The sequence below is a fragment of the Megalops cyprinoides genome, chromosome 1, assembly GCF_013368585.1.
Source record: "Megalops cyprinoides isolate fMegCyp1 chromosome 1, fMegCyp1.pri, whole genome shotgun sequence".
Classification (NCBI taxonomy): Eukaryota; Metazoa; Chordata; class Actinopteri; order Elopiformes; family Megalopidae; genus Megalops; species Megalops cyprinoides.
Window position 1 is genome coordinate 17,492,644 of NC_050583.1, and position 25,478 is coordinate 17,518,121.

The 25,478-nt window shown below is 44.4% G+C and overlaps 1 protein-coding gene across 2 annotated transcripts in view; it reads right to left on the reverse strand.

Annotated features, from left to right (window-relative positions):
- Positions 1 to 10,911: 10,911 nt before the first annotated feature.
- The window catches only part of LOC118777672 (rab11 family-interacting protein 4A-like), a 71,446-nt gene continuing 56,879 nt past the window's right edge, over positions 10,912 to 25,478 (reverse strand). For both annotated transcript variants that reach the window (XM_036528781.1, XM_036528789.1), the window contains 10 exons: positions 24,331 to 24,465; positions 21,647 to 21,682; positions 20,241 to 20,340; positions 19,246 to 19,349; positions 18,850 to 18,990; positions 18,386 to 18,467; positions 17,166 to 17,303; positions 16,783 to 16,941; positions 15,565 to 15,708; positions 10,912 to 15,302 (listed from right to left, as the gene is read on the reverse strand). In XM_036528781.1, the coding sequence (XP_036384674.1) occupies positions 15,186 to 15,302; positions 15,565 to 15,708; positions 16,783 to 16,941; positions 17,166 to 17,303; positions 18,386 to 18,467; positions 18,850 to 18,990; positions 19,246 to 19,349; positions 20,241 to 20,340; positions 21,647 to 21,682; positions 24,331 to 24,465 (1,156 nt within the window). In that variant the 3' untranslated portion in view covers positions 10,912 to 15,185. The remainder of the gene's footprint in view (positions 15,303 to 15,564; positions 15,709 to 16,782; positions 16,942 to 17,165; positions 17,304 to 18,385; positions 18,468 to 18,849; positions 18,991 to 19,245; positions 19,350 to 20,240; positions 20,341 to 21,646; positions 21,683 to 24,330; positions 24,466 to 25,478) is intronic.

Here is a 25,478-nt window from a genome sequence, read left to right on the forward strand (position 1 = left end):
CAAACAGAAACGCCAAGGAGCGTCAAGAAATAATTACAACTCCACTGAGAATTAGAGGAGTTCAGCCAAGGCATGCTGGCACTTCATTTAAGCATTTTTATAATCGGTGAGCGCGTTCGCTAACACCAAGCATTATTGACTCCAAAGGAGAAAAATCATAAATCACACGTCCCCAATTACATGATTCTTGCGGACCTCCTGTCAATTTCGATCGAGTTTCACGAGCGGAGGACGCCTCTGCCAGCAGAAATGGGGCAGAATTCCCCAGGAGTGAGAAGCACGTTTCTCTGACTCATCAGATGGAGGGAGTGGAGGAGCCACGCCCGGCCAGACTGGAGTTCCCCTCCTCTGCGCTGACATTCACAGGGTCCAGCTCACTCACAGCTGCACCGCTGCAATCTCTGCACACAGAGGGACACCAGTGAAAACTCTGGCACATCCCAAAACACAATTTCATATTTTTTGAGGAATGATAAAGGCTTCATCTAGATTAGAAAAAAGCTAGCTGGTGAAACATCTAAAGAAGGTCACCTGAAGCAAAACGACTATGCTTTTTCTTCTCCTCAAAACGTCTCAAGAATTACACACAATTTCACACAAAATGCAACGCACTACAGCCATGAGCTATTTTTGTGTAATGGTGATTAATGCATTAGAGCTGTTTACTGCGATGCACTACAACTCTGTTATACACAGGGGCAAAATGAAAAAGACAGGCTGTTCCTGTAATTCAAATGTGTTCTGTGTTGAATTGTAAAAAGGTTTGCAAAGATGTGCAGAACGACATAGCTGAACGGCAGGACAGTTGTAGGTAATGTGACAGGGAGCCATACACATCTTTCTGCACCCGACATTATGCAACTAGTTCATGAAAGTAAAAACAAGTCAAGGTAAACATACAACTATCCTAGTGAGAGAACGCACAAGGTGAAGGCAGATGCTGTTCTCTCGCTGTGGCTCTCTCCCGTCCTGAAGGTGCACCTTCCTTCTGCGTGGACCTCCGCCAAAGGGACAGATTTATAGGGGCTGCTGATCTATTTTCTCCACCTCGAACCTGCAGGAAACTCAAGCCTGCCTTCCTGAGGATGTCTTCCGGCTTCCTGGAAACACTTTTAAGCTCTGTTCCGATTCCCTGGGAGAGAAGCTTCATCAGCAGACACCCACGGAGATCCGCTTACAGACGGGCCAACACGCGGAGAGCAATGCTGCCACCTCTGGTAGCGCCAGACTGCTCAGGTGCACTGCTGCACGGGGCCACTGCTGGTGCGCATGGACGCTACAGCCGACAACCCATCTGCCCAGCCAGACTATCTGATGATTATGAACTATGCCAGCAGCTTGCTTACTACATTTGTACAGTGGTTTTCATCAGACCAAAACTCTCTTCACTCAGACCAATGCAACTTTCGACACCAACTTAAGGGTGATGCACGTCAGTCATTTTGCATGATAATGACCCTACTTAGGCACTTACTATTACTATTACCATTAGGTGGCCAAACAGCAGCAAAGACTGGATATGGAAATCTGCTGAGACACAGAGGTCACCATTCCCTGCTGGAATTGGACTGTCATCCAATCTGTCTCAGTCCAAGAGACTCATGATGACCTTGTCCTTGTCCTGTCCTTCTACGAACAAGTATAAACTCCAGCCGGGTTTACATTATTGCACTGTGGCCTGAGAGAGGGAGAGAGAGAAGAGGAGGGAAGGAGGGGCTGAGTGTTCCTGCTCCTGCAGAAGAATGCCTGGTGAATTGCACAGGGAGAGGCGGGAGGTGGTGCTGAGAGCTTGGAGATGAAAGGGTCCTCTAATGGAGACCAGCAGGGAGAGGTGCGTGGGAGTCCCCCTCTGGTGCCAGGTCCCTGAAGAACAGCACAGACCTGCACTCCTCGCTAGCAGTGAAGCCCCCCCCACCCCCACTCCTCCTGTCTTCCCCAGATAAGACGGCTCTATTATACACACACATTACTTCACAGTTACTAGGAAATGACATTTCAATGGAAGCCGCTACCATCAGCATGTACACATGAAACACACCCACACGCTCAGATTAGTTCAAGACGGTCCTCATGCTGCAAGGCCATGCACTCCCGCTAGGCTAACCTGGGTCACGCTGAGGCGCAAAATTCCCAATAAGGATGTCTGCGTGAAGTCAAAAGCTCATTATTGAAAAAAAAAAAATAAGACTGAGTAGCTTGTCAAGCAAATATGCAAGCAAACAAACAACAAAAAAAGGCTTCGCATTTTGACCTGAGGCTGCTGCGAGACTGCAGTATTCAAGATATTACGATACTCGCCCCAACCGAAAAGTGTGGCTTTGTGCTATGCGCACCTCTCTGGGGGAGATCGGAACACCTGCTAATGAAGCCAACTCCTCGACTCGGTCTGATTGGAGTAGCAGTCTCTCCGGTTGAGAACAGTGTCAGGCCGGGAGTGTGCAGAGCACTATCTCAGCACCCAGCGGAGGGAGGAGAGAAACTGGGACAGGCCCCAGTCAGTTGAGTTTTTTCCTTCATTCTCCTGCTTTTGTTAGAGAAGGGAAGGAGGTCACCCACACCTATGAGCACTCAATCACGAGTGGCGACCTCACTCAGCCCTGCTCCGGTGCCAGATTCCCGTGGCGTGGTGATGAAGCACTTGCCAAAGCGGGCAGAGGGGACCGTGGCAGTGTCTTTGGCATAGCGACAGCGGCGGCACTCCCCCAAACAACTTCAGCCCCAGTATCTTCCACGCTCCTGCCACCAGTTAGGCCACATAACACTCATGATCCCAAAGGCTCTGGTCTAATGCAATGCCCGTAGTCATTATGACACAATGTGATAAAAAGGTTTGCGTGGTCCAGTCACTTGGACATACTGTAGCTGTGCCTCCAACTGTCAAACCCAGAGGCTTTTCCCTACTATTGAGAGAATTAGAGGTCACAAAATTAGATCTGCACAAACCCCACAGTCATAGATGTCAACTTTGAGATGGCAGACATTTATAACCCCTGAAGCAGCCTGTACATTCAGGCAGCTCTGTGCAGTTCAGGCAAACCTTTCCTCCTCTGGTGACCACTACCAGGGGAAAAAAAACAAAAAAAACAAAAGCAAAACATTTAAGGGAACCAAAAACAGGGCAGTGTGTTAGAAAGGTTTATTCAACAGGAAAAGAGGTCTGACGAACCTTGGATTTGGACAGCTGTGATACAAACCATGCATAATTTATTTAAAAAGCGCATTCCTGCCCGATGTGTCTCGTACCATTTGCGTGGGAGCTGGCATACTTATCAGGCATAAAGCAATGCTGGGAATGAGCATGCATGGTTCCTCATTGCAGTCAAAGGCAGTAATGACAACATGAGGAACAAATAACACTCACCTGCACTGTCATACAACCCGAGTGCAGATACAATCTGTCACCTGCGCTATACAGAAGCATGTGCCGATGCTATCACGTAACGCTCAATCTCAATTTAACTCCAATGACAGCAAGAGGACATTAAAGACATCATTGGCATGCAGTCACATTATAATGTGTCAACAAATTTATCTTTCCTTAAATAAATCTAAACATTTGCCAGTCCTTTTAAAAGCTAATAGATACCGCAGCTAGTGACACCTGAGAGACAACTGAACACTCTGAGACCAAAGTGACCCTAGTGCACCGCTGCTCTAGATATACAAATACATCACTGTCTGGAGTGCTGCCCCTAAAACAAGCAAATAAAAAAGGGAGGAATAAGTAGACACCCTCTCTTGTGTATGTGTTCGCAACGTGTCTATTTTTATTTAGTGAGCTCCATCTTGCAGCCTTGCTTGCCCAGTCTGGCTGAGTCTCATTATCTAGCACCTTGACCCAGACACCCGAATGTTCTTGCGCTAGACAAACGTCACGGATCGCTGCATGAGAATGCATCTGCAAGCGCAACATCTGATCGGCAGGGTTGCACAACAGCGCCTCCTTATGGACAGCTTCCCACGGTGCAGACCAAAGAATCATCTGAAGCCGTGGCTGTCAATCTAGGGTACCCATGGGGCATGGACTACTTGGGACAAAACAAATGACATTAGGTTTTAATAAATTCTCCTTAGACTAACTTTTTAATTACTTTCTTTAGTCATTAATATGTTATATTTATGCTTGCTTTTACAGCTACTTGTAAGACAAACTGTTCACACGTCTACCCTATGGAAAGAGGTACAGAAGTGTGAAATCCAGAACATCTTCTATCCAACAGCCATCAGACTCTTGAATAGGTCAAATGCACAAATACACACCTCCCCGGCCTACCCCATGCATACATTCACACATACACACCCACACCGCAACCAACCGCACGCAAAATACGCATTTTGCACAGAACTGTTGATGGGACTATAAACCTGCACTACTGGTTATTGCACTACTACTCCTGCTGCATATTGTATACTTGGAACTGATATTGCACATTATTAATGTATATGGAACTGACACTGCATCAACATTGCACATCCTACACTGCACTGATGTCCTTTTTGCACATTTAATGTATATATCCTTTATTTATTTTTCTTACACTCTCTGACCTTTTTATATATTTTCTTTCTTAAATTCTTGTGTTTTCTTACCTAATTGTACTTCTTACTCTTAACGGCTTTCATAAGTGGAAGGCAAAGGAAGAATTTCATTGTACAGAGAACTTGTTTCTTTACTGTGCATATGACAATAAGCTTTGAACTTTGAAAAGAAATCAACAGAGTAACTGATTGCATAACAAGTAATGCGAGCAAACAGTATCATTTAAACCACTCAGCACAGAAAAAAAAATGAACTGGCAATCTGGCATCAGACTATTCCACCCATTCTGCTAAAGCAGTCGTTAACACAGATTGCATAAAAATATTTCTTAGCAGGGATGCACAGGATGTTGGCGCTTCTGAACAGGTACACTAAGATTTTCATGGACTTTCATGTATTTTTGTGAAAAGGACAGCAACAAAACCTGAAGGGATTGGTCCGAGTAGTTCTATCTAAGAATGCACTGTGCTGCAGCTGCTCTTTGTGGCATTTACATTAAACATATTAAAAGGGGAATATGTGGAAATTTAATCTTAGCTTCTGAAATCCTCTAAGTCTGGCTCACTCTGAATGCTCACGCCCTGGCCAAGTGGGGGCCACGTTGCGCCAGCCTCCCGTGGCACCCTGTATAGTTATGCAAGGGGCCCGGATAGCCAGGCGCTTTGCAGATTTCCAGACACCTCCAGGAGCTGTGACCCGGCGCCTGGCCTCCGGCACACTGCACTGTCTCCTACTCCCAGCATTGAGACACTCGCTTTTACAGACACGGAGCTCAGCGCTGACCAGTGGGCTGATCAGAAGTTGGACGTTCCTGGAAACATCTCCGCTGTAGCGTGTTGTAAGTCTATGGCTGATCAAACACCGGTTCCCTGAAAAACGGTGCCTTCCTGTGCAGTCCTGAAGTTCTAATCAATGAACAGATTTAATTACCGGACGCATTTGGTCCAGATTAAAAGGCTGTGCCTGATGATTCAGAGGGCCTGTGGAGCTGAGATGCGGAACTGCGGCCGGCTGGGAACAGAGCCGGTCATCCCCTCCCGCAGCTTCCACTCAGGATGTGGTCAGGAGGTCCAAAAGGCCGCCTGACAAATAAAGCTTTCAGTTCCTGCTGAAATAAAGCATGTTACCCACTATTACTCATTAACTGCTATTACCTGTTTGGTGCTGGGTTTTTTTTTTTTTTTTTTTTGGGTCACCTCCACTGTGAATGTGTTTCTTTCTGCAGTGTGCGGACAGCACCTCTCCTTGTCATCCGTGAGACATACTACCCTGTTGATGGCATCGTAATTAAAATGGCTGAGTGTTACTTACAAACGGGTGCTGGCAATGCATTTTATTATAAGGTTGTGTTCTCTGTATGTACACGCCTCCTCCCCAGCACACTACCTGTCACGCACATAGTACCTGAGGCAGCTCCCTGCTGACTCCGTGAAGGCACCATCACCAGACAACACTGACTTCATAATACTCTCCACAACAGCCCTAAAATGAAAATTAAACCATGTGAACGCAAATGAGAATGTGGCTCCTTATTCCAACAGATGATCTCATTTCGAATTTTAATCCGTGAGAAATACCAGGATTCCCTTTGAGATCCCGAGATATTCCACAAACTAAACATCAGCACCTGGCAGCTACACACAGCATTCCAGTACACACTGTATTATCTAAAACAATCTCTTGTACCATCAATACCACCAAGAGCACATGTGCTGTATATATACAGATTTATGTAATATACGGCCACAAAACATGCCACTTTAACTTATTAAAACCAAAGATGTGAAAACAGTGGAGCAATACATTCTGAATTTTGACAAATGACACAAGGAAAATACAACCATCATTAAAAAATAAATAAATAAAGAACACATTCATTTAAGAGTCAACAGGAACAATACTAGAGGTGACAATGCTCATCATGCTATGTAGTGTTCTCCTACTGAGATGCGCACATGTCCTGTAACACCCAAAGCCAACCCCACCAACAATGACACTTATTATGGAGTAACACATATGTAAATCATGACTGGCACTGCACAACCAGTGGTATAAAATACATGTTGAGAAGGCGTCAACAAGTAAGAACATTGTTCAAATGATTTACTGCTGTATTGGTTGCAGAGCGAATGCTGATAGAATCAATATTGCCATCTAGTGGACATAACTTGCAACATATCCTTGACAAGCACCAAGGTTAGCTGCCTAATTCTGGCCTCAAGAGCAGTGAAATATCACACATACATGTGTTTTTTGGTTACCAACAGAGCTACAAATGGTAGTCACAAGAAATACACAACACTCCTATTTCTATTCCACGCCCAAAGGAAGTTTCCACTCGATGAGCATTTTTAAGTATGACACGAACTGCTCACAAACTGGTTCCAACCATACCAAAAATATTTTCTAGACTCTCACTGAAAAGAAATTGCTTACATTTTAGCCACAGTCTGTTGCCCTTACATGCTGTTCAGCGTGAAGGGGAGCAGTGTTTCCACAAAGACCTTATGAAAGCACTGCCTCTCTCGATCGACGTATTAAAATTGTTTTAATTGCAGTATACTGGGAACCTGCTCGAAGTAACTCCCGTTTTTAACCAGCGTCACTGTAGTACTACATTTTGGTGCAGACACACACACGCATAGATACATACACACCTCTTTTTAAACTAGAGAGTTTGGTGGAATGCTGTGTTTATTTTTGCAGGAGACAAACACTGGGAATACAGGAGAGGGCACAGTGGGAAGATGGCTGCCGCTTCCTCTCGCCTCTCAGAAGTGAACTCAATGACTTACACGGCTGCCATCACTGGTCTCGTCCACATGCTCGCATTGAGAAAGAATATTGACAACGCAACAAAAATCAGCACAATGAACCAGCCCCCTGCATGCACATCTGCCTCCTGTCTTTCAATGCCTTCTACTGTTTCCTAAACAAGGCACCAATCAAAATGGAAAAAGGAACACAAACCCACACAGATCTGTTTACCGCTGGGGAGCATAACGTCAGAGTAAGATTAAAACTACTGCTTTTCCATTTCCTACCACAGGAAAACGGTTTGACCAAGAAAAAAAAAGTAATCAAACACTGAATCCTTAAAAGAAACAATCTTCCGTTCAGAAGATGATTGAAATGAAAACATTGGAACAATAAAAAATTCCTTTGATGCACTCATGGTTAAAAACAAATGAAACTGGACGTGACCTTATTCTTCAGCGTCTACAAACTGGTCGGCCACCACGTGGCGGATGCTGCGGACCCACTCGATGGGAGAGGCGTGGTGGGCAGCAGGGCTGTAGTGGTTATGGGCAGAGCTGTGGTGCTGGACGTGGTTCAGGGTCATCTGCTGCATACGAGGGCAAATCACGTCCTCAGAGTCTGCGAGGGGGGGGGGGGGGGGGGGATGGGGGGGTGGAAGAGAGGGGAGAGCAGAGGGTGGATGGTCATGCACGCTTTCCGCTTTCCGGTGACGCATGCCGAGGCCAAAATGATGCTTGTGGTTCACACGAGCCACGGCACTCCCGATGCAGGGCTGCACGGAGATATAAGCCATTTCGGCCAACGGCATCACTTAAACTGATCGTCACTTAATCTAGTGACTGTGACGAATGGTAGCATAATTGGTTTCCCTCATCTGATCAGTTTGCACAAATTAACTTGTGACATGGCTTGAATAGTGTTATGCCCACATTCAATGACTTGGGAGTGTTGTTAGCTTGGTCTGACACTGTTGCTCATTCAAATTGAATGGATACGCTTTCTGTTATTTTGTGCTGGGAGTCGTGGATAAGAGGGTCTACCAAATGAATGTAATGTAATGCAATGTAACCTGGAGCATGTCGGTGCTGACTGCAAAGCGCTGGGCCAGGTTAGAGTGGCACAGAGTTTTCCTTGGCAGAATGCACGTGCGGTCAAACTTTTGCAAGTTTGTATTTTTAGGTGAAGAAAATGTCACTGAATGTGTGTTTGTTATATTTCAAATAAGTGGAAAATATTAGCCTTATTGTATATATCCACTAACAGCAATGTCGCCACAGACACAGACACTCATGACCCTCACGTGCATAGTTTCTTACATTTGTAATGATATAGAGAGTTCAATGGGTGCAGCCACGATGCGAAGTACATTGTTCATGATGACTTGCTCAACAGCCTTTTTGTGAATGTTTGTTTGAACTATTTATCTATGTTAACAAAAACAACATGAGTAATTTATCAGTATTCAAATTAAAGCAAACTACCAGTTATATTCTACCATTACATTACTCAACCCATCAGACTCAACGGGAAGAGCTGTCTTTATTCATTCAAACCAAGAGTGTTCTCTGCAGTTCTCATAACAAAATTCTTTGCTCTGAAAAGCATGTAAATCACTACACTGTTGCAGTATGGCCATTTTGTTTGGTTAAGAGGGAAACTGGTTGCTTTATAAATTCCATCTGTTAGGCTCCAGAGCATAGGTATTGTGGTAGTTCTATCCACCATTCTTTTTCCTCACCATAGACATAGCTATAGGCGTCCTTATCCCAGTCCTCCTCTTCCTGAGGATGGTTCAGGTTGGCTTGGGATTCTCCGAGGGCCTTAAGTGTCCTCCTCCATCTCCTCCTCTGGGATTTTTTCCTTTTCGCCGAACAGCTTGTACCTGCTGTAGTCACTGAGGAATGACATGTCTGGGACATCACGCGTCGCACACGCCCACGTCACTTTACCTCTGTGCTCCACGCCTGTCTGAGCGGAAGGAAAGACTCAACGCAGACGTATCGCAGCAGTTTCGCCTCTCACAATCAACGTGCAACCCGACCAGACCAACATCTGCTAGTGAGAAAAGACTATTCCAGGCCCGCTCTTTATACTTTTTGTACCCTAGCTTATGACATAAGGCATAAGCAAAGGTACACCAATTGATGAAGCATGCACTTCCACGATGTGGACAAAAAAAAAGAATAACACTGATTTCGCTAGGTTGATTACAGTTAATATTTAAATATATAAATTATGATACAATCTGATTCAAAGTTATCAGCAAAGAAATGGTGAGGTGTCGAGAGTAGAACTGGGTACACCTGGGTCTGGTTGAACACGTGCTATGGAAGCAGATATAGCTCCTTTGCCCGTGCCCCACAAAATTAGAAATTTCATAATCAAGCCTAATAGCTCAAACTACAGCGATTTAAGGAATCGGTAGCCTTCTAAATCATGTAGCTAGTGTAACCAGCTACCAAAAAAATTAAAGAAAGTTGGTTTCTTGCGAGCATGATAGCCACTTAGCTGACACTACATACAGTGCTACCTAGCTAGCTGGCTTCACACAAATGGAACTTTGTATATTTCCTGACTCTTGGCAGCCGACAGATTACACTTAAACTCCGATCTAGGTAAGATTGATCAGACGGTTTTATGTTTCAGTAATACAGTAATCTGTCCAGCTAGCTAGCTTGCCGGACACAACCTGTCATCAGCTAAAATAACTAGCCACAGCAGGCATACGTCGGTTTAGCTGTCTCATTCTCTAATTTGCTCATTTTCCCCATTCCAATCAGCGCATACGTATGCATACGACCAAACAAGCCGGTACAGACAAATTTGTACCCAGAGATCGTAAATGTTAATTCAAAGATAATGTCTCGAGAGTGACGGCGACAGAGCTAGCCAGGTCACACAGCTGACTAGTAGCTTACCTGCTTTCTCGAAATCGGTGGACGTTGACCACGTTGTCTTTTCCCACCAAGCCTGAAGTCCTGACCCTGGAGGTGCCCCCTACAGAGGGCATGGGGTCAGCTCTGATTAAATTCTGCAGTCTGTTCGCCTTGCTCAACTCCAACCAAACTTTAGCAGCAACAGGGATGAAGTCAGGGGAACAAGATGCATGTACACAGCTAGGGAGTGTTGTGAATTATTTCTACGTACCAGAAGAATGATTTTTGCAAGTTGATGGGTTTACTGTAACTTGGACTGTAAAGGAATGAGCGTTTGCAGCAATGCGTAACATCAGCCGTTGGCAAGTCAATGAGAATACCTCTTTTGTGTTAGTGGGTAAACAGTTTGTGGGAGCCTGTGATGATGTTTGAATAAATCCCTGCTTTCAGTGAATCCTGCAAGGCCATGTTTCAGCACTGGCTCCTGTGGATTTCTTTCCTTTACTCTCCCAAGGCCCTTGTCATTCTTCACTACAGTGAAATATAGGTCAACATTATACAGCCTGCACAGCATGCATGCCCACACATGCAGCGGAATATCTCAAGCGCTTAAGGAAAGTATGCTGCTATTGAGATTAGTATTAATTAAGTCATTGCATTAATCAGGGACTGTGTTTGATATGCATCTGTTTCTGTGTTTGATAAATCAATACAAAAGAGTCAAAACACACCCTGTAATCATGCCAAAGCAAATAATTTTATTTACAGCTGAAGTTTGTACATCACAACTACCTATAAGGACTCACATCAGCCATTCCTGGATGTGTTCATATAAAACCATGAATAGAGGGCGGTGCTGTGGTGCAGCAAAGGTGGTAAATTAGCACAGAAAGTGGCAGGGTTACAGAACTAAAGCAATGCTCTTGTTGGGCTGACCAGGCAATATTACCCCCACTGCTGTTCCAACCACTGAACTACCAGTGCTGAACTGGGGTTGCCAGAGCTTTGGATAGTTTGGGGAAGGAGAGGAAGTGACTGACTGATGCCATGTAGACAGCTTTTAAAAAAAATAGGAAATTCAGGTGTTTTGCTTCCTCGTGTTGCACTGACCCACTTCACATTTCAAATCCAACAGGTCAAAAAGACAATATAATCCGCCATCTTACAAACATGGGGGTAGCAAATTGGGTACCTGCTTGTGGCTGTGTGGGGGAATGTGGTTGTAAATATTTTTCTCACCAAACAAGAGTTTGACATCACTGCTCAGGCCTCTGCACTGGCCATATCAGGACATGGGTTACTGCCACCACAAAGAGGATGAACTGTGGAAAGGCATAAGGACAAGCTTGCATATAGCAGGTACTGAAGTGCCTGGGCTGGTGGGCACAGAGAGAGTGATTACAGAGGACCCTCTGTCAGCACACCTTGGTTTAACATGGGGAAAAGTAATATTGCCTTGTAACCCCATCCCTAAAACAAGAGATGACTGTGAAGAAAGAGCAAATTGCACACTGACAAAACCGTAAAAGTAGTTAAATGAGACAATGAAAACTATAACAACAAAACAGACACCGCAGTCATAAACAGGGCGTCACAGAGGAGAGACGGAATCCATAAAAGTGAACCTGTCCCAAACCAACAACTTAAAAACATTGTGCTGTAAATATATTGTGGACACACACAATCTCTATGACATCCTGTCATTTTCTCTTAAAACTGTAAAAAAGACTTTTTTTTTATTCGTTTTTAAAAGTGTAATGAGTGGCACATGAATACAAATAGTAACTATTTTCTGTACAACATTTACAATTTATGAAAAAAATGTTCAGACACAGATTAGATTGCAAATGTATAAAAGCTCTATGTAGCTGACCAAAAAGAATAACTAGAAGAAAAAACAAAGTGTGTTACTTCTTGAGATTAAAAAGGCACAAATACCAGAAAAAAAGTGAGACCATGCAAAGAAACCTGTTCTGTGCAACAAAGCAAAACTAAAGTCTCTTACAATACAGTTTACAGCAGATCATTTTTTTGTAGCCTTTCCCTAATTACAGCTCTTCAAATACTGCTATGCACATGACTTAAATATCTCAGTAAAATGTACCTTTTTACAAGAAGCCCCTTAAACAGAGTGAAATACAAGGTGATACATTCATGACATTTACAGTGTTTACAAACATTTTCATTTTTGTGCTGCTAAGGGGCACATAGCATACAAGGACTCTGTTTGCACCCAAATGCAAGCTTCATGCCTTTACAGGTAACTTCATTCTGTTTGAAACCCTCTGAAGAAATTCTGCAAAGCATTTTCACAGAGATCCCATTTGTTGCCTGTCTATACTACAGTACCTTCCTGCCAGGTGAAAATATCTGCTGTACTGAGTCCTGCTGAGATGTCATGAGCTACAGCTACTATGGATGAAATTTGTTGCACTATACTCTCTGCTGTAAATTTAAAAAGGGTTATCTCAGATCTCAGAACTGCTTTAGCATTGACAGCCACTGGGGGGAGTTTCAAGTCTGTGTTTTAAGACTTTCACATGAGGCTAAGGCTTGGTAAGTTAGTGCCTTGAATAGCTTTGTATGCAGGGGGCTTATGATACAGTTAAAGGCTGAATCCATTCCCAGATGGATGTGTTCTTTCCCTACGCCTACAGTGTCCTCTGTAGACAACCTACTCATCATCCATTTGGACTAAGTGTCTTATAGAGTACCTACTCTACTCAAGAACACCGTACCTCTTTTATTTTTTTCCTCTGCCTGCCCCATTTCATTTAAAGATCTGTGAAAAAATAAATGATTTCTCTCTTTCATTTTTACATCCGCGGACTTGGATTATCTGCAAAATAATTTCTACTTCTATCCTCCCGACCAACATTCAAGTACTGGTTTCATTTATGCATACATATTCACGTATATATGTATATTGTACGTTTCACTGTATATTGTATATATAGTCTGTACATTCACATCAAATGCTTTACATTCACGAACTTGTACGTTACTAACATCCCCAGCCTCTGTTCTCCTGTACCAGTTACAGGGGGCAGGGCAATGAGGGTGGAGCAGCAGGATCAGGCTTAGCCAGATTCACCATAGCCTGTCAACAGCACAACGAGACACTCATGAAAATGCTGGTTGGCATTTCACAATCTGGTCCCTGAAATTCACACAGCTGAACTATCAAACTCACACGATATTTCCCAGGGGGCTCAAGAGACTTCCCTCAAGATAAACCTTTGCTGTGTTTAAGGAAATAAAATGTCACAATGTTCACATATATCATCATGCTGTAATTAAGCTATAATTATGCATAGTTTACATACTATTGTATTTGGTGGGGTAACATTCAATCACCGTTCTACAGCAATGGAAGCACAAATTGAATTTTGTGGCTAGGTTTAGACCAAGAATTTTAAGGTTGTTTCTGGTAACCCTCCATGCTGCTCCACCCAGGGGCATATAGTTCTGACTGTAGTCCAGTGCTACTCCAGATCATAATTCCGACTGTAGTCCAGATCAGCTTCCAACCAGGACCAGCACTCCATGGCTGTGGGTGTGATGCAGGCACCCAAAATATGCCTGTGTTCCAAAAGTGACCCACTCAGGACAATCCATCTCTGGAATATCCCAGCCACACACCAGCCTGGCCTTGCTGTAGCCTAAAAAGGCATCAAATATCCCAAACAAGCCCATCATGAGGAGTAAATCCTTCTTAAACAATGTTATCCCAATACAAACAAATAAATCGAACTTCTATGGCTGTTCTCACGTTAAACTCTGGGTTGACACACAGTCATGAGGACAAAGTCACACACATTAGGTGAGATGCAGCGCTGTGCTTTTTGGACCAATGGTGTTGTGGTATTGTGAGCTGAGATCTGTTCCTGTGAATGCCCGCTCATCACTGCTGTCACTTTCTCTGCATTCGCAAGACATTCCGAAACAGGCTGAGAAAGCCGAACCAAGAGGAGGCCAGATGGCCTCTGTGCCTCACTCAAGCGCCTGAAACTTCAGGATCAAGGAGGACCACCTAGACCAGAGAAATCCATCTGCACCTCACTTGTCTTTCGGACAACATTCTGGTTTCCACACATCTCCGCAGTCCTCAGCCAAACTCCACAGCTAGCCTTGCTGCACCTGTTATAAGCTGGAATACTTATCTGACAGAACCTCCTGTTTCTATTACAGCGACAGGGCCTCACATTTTGCACGTCTTCACGCTCCAGAAATGCTCCACCGTCACACATCCTCTGGGTTTCTGCAGGTCTGAAGCTTCTCGTCCAAGTCTGCTCTTATTTGCTGTGCTCTACTGTCAAATCAATGAACCCTCTCTTTTGTCTCCCCTCTACTGTCTTAGGAGTGTGACTGCTATAATAGGCCAACAACCTGAAAGCAACACCCTGGTACCAGAATACTTCCTTACTGTCTTGCTTGCACAAAGACAGTACATATATTCACATGCTGCATCACCTTCTCAATCGACCTACATGGCATTCAGACCTGACTTGCTTCCACAACTGTCTCAGGGGCCTTCACATACAGAAGACTGACATTAGGACCAAAGTTGTATTGGGCTCCCTGTTTATCTGAGGGTCTTTGCTGTTTTTCTGTCTGTGTAATCATATAGTATTGCAGGTGTGTGTAACATTGTACTTATATACCCAGAGGTAGTATTTATACATAACCTACAACTGAGATAAAATACCCTCCCAATTCCAAACATTCCTAATGCCTTTTCCAGTCGTGGTTCCTCTTTGTATTTTTTAAGACAACAACAGTAGCAATGACAAAAATATTGAATAAAATGGGGAAAAAAGTGCATGAAAGATATCAACATCTTTAGTGACTCACAGATTACTACAGTGAAGTACCGAAACTCCTTTTGTAAACACATAATGACTTTAGTTCCAGTGGCCGTGACAGTGCAGTACAAACCCCCAGGCTGTAGGGGGTGCTGTCTGCCCAGTGTGGCTCTGCTTCTTCTCCTTCTCACCAAACCGTGACATTTAGGTCTTGATCTCCAGGATGGAAGGGTTGTGGTCCAGGATGGCCAGGATAATCTTGTCCATGTACTGCCTGAGGCGGAAATTGATCTCTTCTTGCTCTTTCAGGGCCTCCATCAGCTGCATATATCACCATGACATTAACACAGCATTAGCAACCACTGTAGTTTCCATTTGTAATGCACACACCCAAGAATAAATCAATCTCCTGTTTTCATCTATTGATTATTCACGAACCACCCATTCACACCCGATTGATGTACAGTAATTCATGTCACCCATTATGGATCTCTCCCAAAGCTCCAAACCCACATACCACTATCTCAGAGTCTCTCTCACCTCAGCCCACCCCACCCCATAGCCTGATGCCTGGCTCTCTCACCTCGTCACGGGAAGCGTTGTCGATCTCTGCAGCCAGGGACTGGGCTTTTGTCTGGGTGGCGAAGAGATTCTTGGCCTCATACAGGCTGAGGCTGAGAATCTGCCCATTCAGGTCGTCGTTCTGGTCCCGCAGCTTCTGGTTCTCCTGTAGAGGGGACAGAGGGGCACATTAGTGGAAGGTAGGTGCTGGGCCAGGAGTGGGTGGCCATGGTGGGGAGACAGGAGGCAGGCTGAGAGGGGTGGCTTGACCTCTTGTGTAGAGAGCACAGGTGTGATGCCCACCTGGAATGTGCTGTAACACTCCATTTGGGTACAATGCTGGGTACACTGGCGTCCTCCGCATGATAGGGCATTTGCTGTCATTTTGCAACGCTAATGCCAAGGGCCCAGCACCTATGGCGTCAATTCAAAATGTCCACTTAAACTAACAGCCGCGTTCATGGGCACCCAGGGCACTGAGTACATCAATTTCCTTTGCCGTAAACAACAAGCACCGGTTTGCATTTCTCAGTCTCCTTCAAACGTTATGGCAGAGCCACAAAGAAAACAACTCTATAAAACAGAAGCGAGAACACTGGCTTTCAGGGGTGAGTGAGGTGAGGAGGAGGGGGGGGGGAGTAGTGAGAGATTAATGCTGCTGGCAAGCCAATGTGCAGTTGCTGTCAGAGCAATGCAGTCAGCAGCTCAGAGGAGTGGACTTGGGCCAGGAGGCAGAATATCTAATCATTTGTAAAGAACATATGGATCAGTGAGGTGTATTTTTTTCGCTGCAAGACTGCAGGCCGTTCAGTGCCATTACAGTCGCCTTGTCTGAGATGGGATCTTTGTTCCAGCACCCGCTATCTTATCTTTATTGTGTTTACACAGCATCTTTTCCCTCAAACAAGGAACAGATAAAAAAATGGCTGTAACAATACTACTTCCCTGTGTGCAGATATAACCTTCGGCAGGATAACATCAGCATAACAATCATTAATAGAAATACTGCAGCAGCAGAGGGCCAGCTATGAAACTGAACAATAAAATAAACAAATTGCTCTTCTTCTACATCCAAGATATAGTAAATACGTGATGACTGCCTGTGTAAATTAGCTCACAGTAATAATATTATTATTAATAATAATAATAATTATTATTATACTGCCTACTGCACCAGTTTCAGTGCATAAGGCCATTAGACTCAGTGCCTACTGCGCCAATGTCAATCCTAATCCCCCACCTGCTTTAGGCGCTTGATTTCATGCTCCAGCTCCATCTCGCGGGTCTTAGCATTGAACTCTGACATGCTGGAGGAGGAGTGCCGCCCTCGGCCTGGTCTTTCTGTCTCCAGCTTGAACATCTGCAGGTGCTCCAGCTCCCGGCGCAGGTCCTCAATCAACTGAGAAGAAGACAGTCAAAGTCAGGCACAGTAGTTTACAAAACAGAGCCTAGAACAATACCACATGCCAATGAGGACCATGCATGCATGTGTATCTATATGAATATGTGTATGTATTTGTATATTTTTTTGCATGTGTCTGTATGTACGCCTATGTGGGTGTGTGTGCTGCCTCTGTGTGTGTCTGTACATGTAGTCTGTGCATCCATGAGTGTGTTTCTCACCTCTTGCATGGCCTCCCGCTCTTTCTGAAACTCGTGCCTGTTCTGCCTTAGCTTGTCCATCATCTTCCTGTAGAGATCCATCTCATCCTTCAGACGCAAGCTGGTGTCCTCCAGTTTATCTGTCATCCGCTGCTTCTCCTGGACACACACACACACACACACACACAGACAAAATAGGATGGAAAATATTTACTCATCAATTTCTTTATATTATATTATATTATATTATATTACACAGGTAAACCACTTTAGAGCCAAACCCAGAAGGTTTTTTACAGCAATAAATTCACGGCATAACAGGGACCATAAACACCATCAGAGGTTATAAAAACGAGAACTATTTCCCTCTGGGGTTTTCGCCTCACATACTGGAAATAGAACTGTTGATGTTAACCACGCGGCAAGTATTCACACATTTTAATTACACTGCAGGAGTCAGTGTTGTGTGAAAGGACGTGCTTATGGTGTCTTTGCTGATAATTAGGACTGCGATAGATGTAGAGACCCTGAGTGATGTGAATGGATCTGTGGGAGATGGGGCAATGAAGTGGGCACTTATGTGAGGAAAAAAAAAACACTGAGATGTGGAACTGCAGGATCTAGCACACTGGAGTCGATGCAACGTGTCTGTGATCATGCGCGTGTGAGAGAGACTCACGGCTCTTCATGCGAAATCAGAGATTTATCACGCCTTAAACATTCCAATCCTAAATATAGCACATGTGCAGATATAAATGCATATTAAGTATTGAAATGTGTTGAGATGAAGATTCACACAATGGTGGGAAAATGAGTTATGCATTTTATGATATCATACCTTATTCATAACCAAAAAGCAAAAAAAAAAATGCTGCTGCTAGCGATGAAAGTGATGCACAAGTTTCTGTAACATTACTTGTGCCAGTGCGTACCGTAATGGCACACCTAGCAATAAATATTGCTTTCTTTCTCATGAGAGCTCAATCAAAGGGCGTGTAACAATTGCTTCACCAAACAAACACGACTTAATCAATAGCATACAATTAACACATGGGAACTATGTTAAGGGACAATGTACAGTACCTTTTTTTTCCATCAGACCTGCACAGGCAAGTAAATACGATTAAACTGTGAGATAACCTGTCAACTCACTACACTGTCCTATAACACCATCTACCTACAGAGGTCTGCCCGTCTGTGCAATCGGGGCAACGAAAGATAGACGGCCAACGGACACACACCTCATCCAGTTTCTCCGTCTGAGACTTCAGCCTGCACATGTTCACCTTCATCTCTCCATTCTCCTCCTCCAGCTGCTGGACCCTGTGGGACAGAGGAGTGACACTGCTCGGTCGCTCTGCACACTGCTCCGCTTTCGCTAGACACTGTGCTGAGCGGCCTTGCTGTGCCGTGATGCTGCGCTTGGCTCCAAATTTGAACACACGCTGCGTTACACTCTCTGGTGCTCCGCTGTACTGCAGCGATGAGATGTTCTGTGCTCTGCAATATGTGGTTGGCGCTGAGGTGTAATGAGAGTAGGTTACTTCTTACTGCGGTGTAACGTGAGGGGCTACCTGTAACACAGGTGTAGTACGAAGGGGTATTTGCTAATAAGGCATACGGTTAGGCTAGTACCTGTTAATGAGGTAGTATGTAGTATGGTAGAGGGGGTCGCCGTTATTGAGGTGTAATGTAAGGGGAGTACCTGTTACTGAGCAGCTCAATCTCTGTAGTCTTCTCCCTCTCCATCTTGCTGTAAGCCTCGCGATGCCTCTTCAGCTCCTCCTCCATAATCTGCTCTGCTCGCGCCTCCTGGTCCTTCATTTGCTCCTCCAGCTCATGAACCCTGAGAACACATATTACAAAAGTGCTGAAATAAAGACACCTAACGAACATATGCACATAATTTGTTACTATTCACACCGCATTCTCCTCTGTCCTGCTCCCTAGTCCCTCTCTCTTATTTTATTTTACAAGTGTAATTCATATAGTTCTTCTTCCTTTTTTGTTTCATCTAAACTGTTGAAATAAAACTGACTTAAAAGTTAAACTCCCTCGATTTGCGTTTGGGTGTGTGCTCTCTGTGTGTCTGTCCTGCTACCTGTGGACCAGCTGTGTGTTCTCCTGCTTCAGCTTTGATTTCAGATCCCCGTTCATCAGACTATCGTTCTCCAGCTCTGTCACCTTCTTCTCCAGGTAACTCACCTGTGAGTGAGAGAGCAAGAGAGTGAGAGAGAGCAAGGACCAGCACCAGAGCTTGGTTGGTTTTGACTCCCTTTTTTCCAACTTTCAGTGTTCAGTGTTCAGATTGTTAACATTATTACATATATGTATATTTTTTTTCCCCTGTGCATGCTTCCAGTTTAAAACCACCATCAACTTACAAAATGAAATCTCCGATTCTAACTCCTGAGATGAGATGTCATCATTCTACCTGGAAATCAGTCCCAACAACTGCCCCCACCCCTGCTTTAGTTTACAGAATATCAGTGTAGTCTTCACTGCTTCACCTGGGCTGAGCACCACATCCACTGTAAGTGGCAGACATTTTTGTGATGGTCTTGCTGTAAGGTTTAACAGTGTTTTGATACATGCTCACTGTATTAGTGGAGATTAAGGGGATGAATACATGGCTACAAAAGCTTGCTATTTTGAAACCAAGTCTTAAAATCCATTATTAACAACAGTGTTATTCATCATGCATCCAGCAATTGTGCAATTTAGGATTTCTGTGTAAAAATTGAGCATCCTATAATTTGTTTTATGTACCAAAGCTCCCATGTCGCTATATTGCAATACTTAATGATGTGTTTTCATTTCAGCATGTTGTATAAACACTTTTTTCAAGATATGACTTACTATATTAAAACTTCATGAATCATAAGCATTTTATTCAGCACTTAAGCATACATACTTAATGCATTCTAAATATGAAAATATGACACTAACATAAGTGATGTCTGAGTACACTAGCACAGACCTGCAGACTACAGTGCTAAAACTGGGGCAAAGCTGTCATCGTGTTCATTCTATTGGTGATCCTGCCCTTTTGGTGACAGGGCTGTCGCCCCAGATGTTCACACAATCCCACCGTACCTTCTCGGTGATGTCGGTGTCGCAGGAGTCGATGCTGTCCCGGAACAGGTCCTCCGTGCTTCCATTGCTGCTGCTGATGTTGCTGTTGTGGAAGAGTTGCCTGAATGCAGGAAGAGGAGAATCGTTTGTCGTGAACAGACTGCACAAAACATTGCTTGACCACCATCACATTCATGAGAAAAAAAATGCAAAATGTAAAACCACGCTGGATTTAAAAGAGACACCTATTCGAGTCCCTAGTCAATGCCTACTGGCTCTAGGTGGATGTGTCCCTGTTTAAGGAGCTGTAGTGAAGGGTCTAAAGAAAGGCCAAGCGGTCACGCAGGGCAGTGTTTAAATGTCAGGGCCCATACTGATCCAGCTGTGCTCCGGAGGGCAGAATGCCCATGAATGCTTTGGTCTCCGCGCCCGCTCTGATCCCAGCGTGCAGGGTGAGGGGGCAGTAAGAGCTCCTCCGGGGGAAGGGGGCGGCGCCAGATTCACATCACCCCTCTGTGACACTCTCATCTGAGGGACCCGCCTCTCACAGCACCCTCACTCACTCGCTAATGTGATGACTTCACGCACAGCCTCCATTATCCAGATTATCCATAAATTTGACTCAGAGGACGGGAGGGAGAAACAGGACACATAGATCACCGCTGACGGGTCATTTTTATTCTGTCGCCTCTTCGACACAGAAACCGTGTTTCACAGGACTGAAACAGAGCTCCTCTGAGGGGATACAGTCTTCTTCTCTAACCTCTGAGACCTCAAACTGCCTGCACAGTGCAACAAAACACTCACAGGAGATAGCTAATGTGATCTCTCTTCAGAGGTCCGTAAAAAATGAAAATCACATCGCTACACCAGAAACCAAAGACTCCAATCTTACATAAAGTACAATCATTTCAAATGTATCTGTATATGTGCTTATATTTCTGAAATTTTGGACTTAATTAATGTGACCTGTTTGGGAGATATAACTGTAGATCACACTTGTAACACCTTAGAAAGATGTCTGTCTAATGGCTGCTGGGCACAGTTTAAGCCATGGAGATTCACAGAGATCACACCTGGGCCGAGACGGTACGTCAGCACCTCAAATGATGGTGCTTTATAATGTTCTCCACCTGGCCAAGAGAGCTCTCCCCTCCCAAGCAATGTTCCTGCACTGAGCTGAGCATCTGAAATATGTGACTCTGTCCATGAGGTGATCCATCACACAGTGAGATAGGCAGGAGGCATATTAAGAGTACACGTGCTGTAGCTGCTGGTTTATGTTTATCTTTTATTTCCTAATCAGCTGTGAATATTGGCCAATGAACTGTGCACAGCCATTGCTCAGGTATAGCAATGATTAACCATCCAATGCCAAGAGTAAATAATAATAAAAAAAAAAAAAAACAGAAGGTTGAAAGACCTACCGTCCAAAGGCTGTGCTGGATATTTTCCTGTTGGGACTGAAAGACAAGAGAAATGAAAACATTTCCATTACTCCACACTCTTTCAAAAACTACCATAGAGGGAGACATGTTCCATTTATATCTATACTTCTAAGACATTAAAAGATAATTGCAATTTGATTTGCGACAGGACAAAATGGTAACCGATTTGTGTGCAGGCTTCAATAAGAGTGAAGGACATCTCAATGTTAATGAAATCTCTTTCCCCGAAGGAGCTGGGTTTTCTGTGAGCTCAGCATTAGTCTTGATTTGAAAGCAAATTCTATTTTAAGGCTCTGAGTCTGTGGGTTTATTATTTTTCAGACAGGCGCAGGTACACGCACGCACACACACACACACACACGCACGCACACACACACACACACACACACACACACCAAGCTGTGCAGGATTGCTGGATGTTAGGAGCTGAGATAGCCTTATAGGAATGGCTGCTGCTCTCCTGACATGCTGTCATGTTCGCCTCAGCGGTTCACTTGATAGCACACCGAACGGGCTGCTTCCCTCCGCATAATCTCTCTGTCTGTATCTCTCTCAATGCTCTCCTCCTCTTTTCTTCTCAGCCTCACTCTTTCTTTTTCACTCTGTTTCTTGTCTTTGTGTCGTCCTTCCTTCTCTTCCTGTCTCATCAGTCTTTTTATTCAGCCCTCTGTTCTTATGTCTTATCTTATATCTCCAATTCCCTCTCACCTCCTTCACATTTCTTTCCCTGCCTTCTCTTATTTTTCAGTTAATCCCCTGTCACCCTACACACCCCCAACTCACACCCCAACACCACACACTAAGCCTGCTTCTGGAGTGATGTGCATTAACTGAGCTGTGGGAATCATCCCCAAAAAACATCTTAGGAGGAAAACTGCACCCTCAGCAGTACTAAAGAGAAAAAGAGTCAGAAGTTTTCAACACTTAATCAAAGTCAGTCCCGTGAACTGCAGTCCTGAGGGTCCACAGCAGCACGTCTCAGATCCCTAACGAGAGTCTGCCAGAGGGGGAGAGTAAGCGTCTGTGAGGGGCAAGGGGAACCAACTCAGAAATGGGGGCTACACTGAAGACAATGCAGCAGGGAGACCCATTTCAAAAATTCGGCCCTTGAATGCATGTGGAGATACAGTGTAGTCAGGGGAGTTCTGAATTAGAAATACAGGCTTTACGTAATGCAGAAACGAATGTGCAGAAGGAGAGCACCATGCTTTAAGCTCCCTATGCTGTTACATCATCCACAGCAGGGGGGAAAAACAATGGCGCTGACTGAAACTTTGATCTTAGCTAACAGGCTGTGCTATGAAAACCCTGACCAACTCAACCATGAAAACATACCTCTATACCACTGTGAATGACCCATCTCTAACAAAGGGCTCCTCTGGAGCCAAACTGCACAAAGACACACAGCCATCACACAAACACCTTGTGAACAGTAAGGAAACCTGAGTGCAATTAACCACTGTGAACAATTACCTCTTCCCCTAAATTCTGCCTCTGATCTCTGTAAGGGATTTTGTATTGTGGCCGCTCATGTTCTGTATGAACTTTACTTAACGATGAAGCTCTGAGTCAAAGGATTTCTCCAGGAATCAGAGAGGATTAATGGAATACGATCCATGGATTTAGGATGACACCCCCCCCCCCCCCCCCGCATCAAACCACCATTACAAGTCTCTCCATCAAACTCTGGATTCAACAATGCTACTATGTAAAAAAATGCAGTACCATTTACATCCAGTACCAACAGTGAAAGAGTTTGAATACGCAGTGGTACTTTACCCTCTTTCATCAGGTTCAATTGAAGGAACTCTGATCCTTGAGGGTTTTTCCATAGTGAAGTTACTATAGCAAAGCTGAAGAATTCCAGTTTGGAAGGTGGTCTGACTGGGGCTCACCAGGAGTCTCAGACCCCAGATTTAGTAATATTTCTTAGAGTTGTGATGCTTTCACCACAGAGCATGCACACAAACACACACATACAGAAACGCACACACACCACCCATCATGAGCAGTGCACTGTGGACTCTCTCCTCTGCCTTCCTCCTCCACACTCTGTCACATGGCTCCACACTTAACCCAGCTTTCAGCAGCGATAGCGCTGTCATAGCAACCACTTCTCTTAAATAAAAACATCCTTTGATATGGAGTTTTTATCTTACCATTACAGAAAACACATAGGCATGGATTAAAAATTTTAAATCAAGCTTTAGCTGCAGGCAGAAAGACAAGCTGAAGACTTTTCTCAAGTAAAAAAAAAAGGAAAAAAGTTGATAGTGTTAATGAGTTCCATTTGTAAGTAAGCCTCAGTCAGAGGAATAAATCATTAATGCTGGAAAGAGGCAAGCCATCCAAATAAAACCACCGGAGGTCATCTCCTTCTTCTTACGTCTCCAGAATACAGGCAGCGATGGATATAAGACACCCACTGCGCAACAATGACAGTCATTACGGGATACTCTGTTAAACATGAGTCAGCCTGCAGATGTTTCCTGCTTTATCCGAAATGAGCTTGCAGATATGGGATAAGAAAAACACTACTGCTCTTAGGCAGACATCGCTCATTCCAGAGTATACATCTATATGTATCTGATCAGTGAGGTGGCACAGATTAACAATTTTTTTTAACTATGAGGCTACTGCCCTCTCCCCCTTGCTCCCCGTACCTGTTGGCCTTGAGGTTCTTGAGCCGTGCCTCAAGGTCGTTGAGAAGGTTGACTTTCTTGCAGCACTGGGAGCAGTACACGTCCATAAGCTCGCTGTTGTACAAGTGTCTCATCTTCCGTGGGGTCTGACCGGCGCTGTAGAGACAAAGCACCAACACTGCAGGTTAAACTCTGTATGCCTCAATTCAATCTAACCACACGGCACCTTCCCCTTAACTTAGAGCAGCACATTTTATGTCGGCGTTATGTTTTTATTTCACTTCTTGCAGACTATAATGAGTATCAGGAGGAGGGATTAATAAAAAAATGTGGTATACGTAACAAAAGACGTTTTTTTGTAATGTTTTTACGACATGTTTATGTAAATTCTTACCGAAAGTTAATGACTGAAGTTAAAGAGCTTCACAGCTAGACTGAACAGAGGCTACAGGCTGGCAGCATTCATGTCCATTTACACAAAACAAATGCCTTGGGTCATTCGTGGAAGCTTGGAATACAAAGTGACCTTGGAATGGAAACGGTGGAGCTTGTCGAGGGAGCGTGTTCAGGTAGCGGGGACATAAATAACAATGCAGCAGGTGCCAAGAGGTGCATTACACCGGGCCTGGCCCCCTGCCTGTCCTCGTCAATAAACCCAAGGTGTCGAGGGTGGGGTGACAGGCTGTGGGGCAGTTCATCAGCACACGTCAGGACTGAGAGGATCTCTGATAGCACACTGGGGGTGCAGCACTGCCTGTACCTTCGCAGCCTCACCCGATCTGCTGGGAGTATTGTTTACACCAGACAATGTGACAGATTTGCGAGTTTCGCTTTACAGTCGACTTAAGAATGTGAACTGCCGAAATCACAGCCTGCAGAGCTGAAAGCATTGTGCAGTCCCCAACACAATGAAATACCAATGCTGGAGGCTGTTTCGACTGGAATTAAGAAGGTTTTAAAAAACACTTCCTAGAAAAAAAAAGCCTAACAATGGACGGATATTTCTGTAATAGTACCTGATCGTACCCAACAATCAGGTTCAGCCAAGAAAACGCTGTAGTACAAACACTTATATTGATCTTGGACGTTCAGTTATACGAGGTTGTATGGTGTTGACCTTGGCCTTCAAGGAACTGCGCCTGTGGAAAGCTCAACCTAAAACTAACATA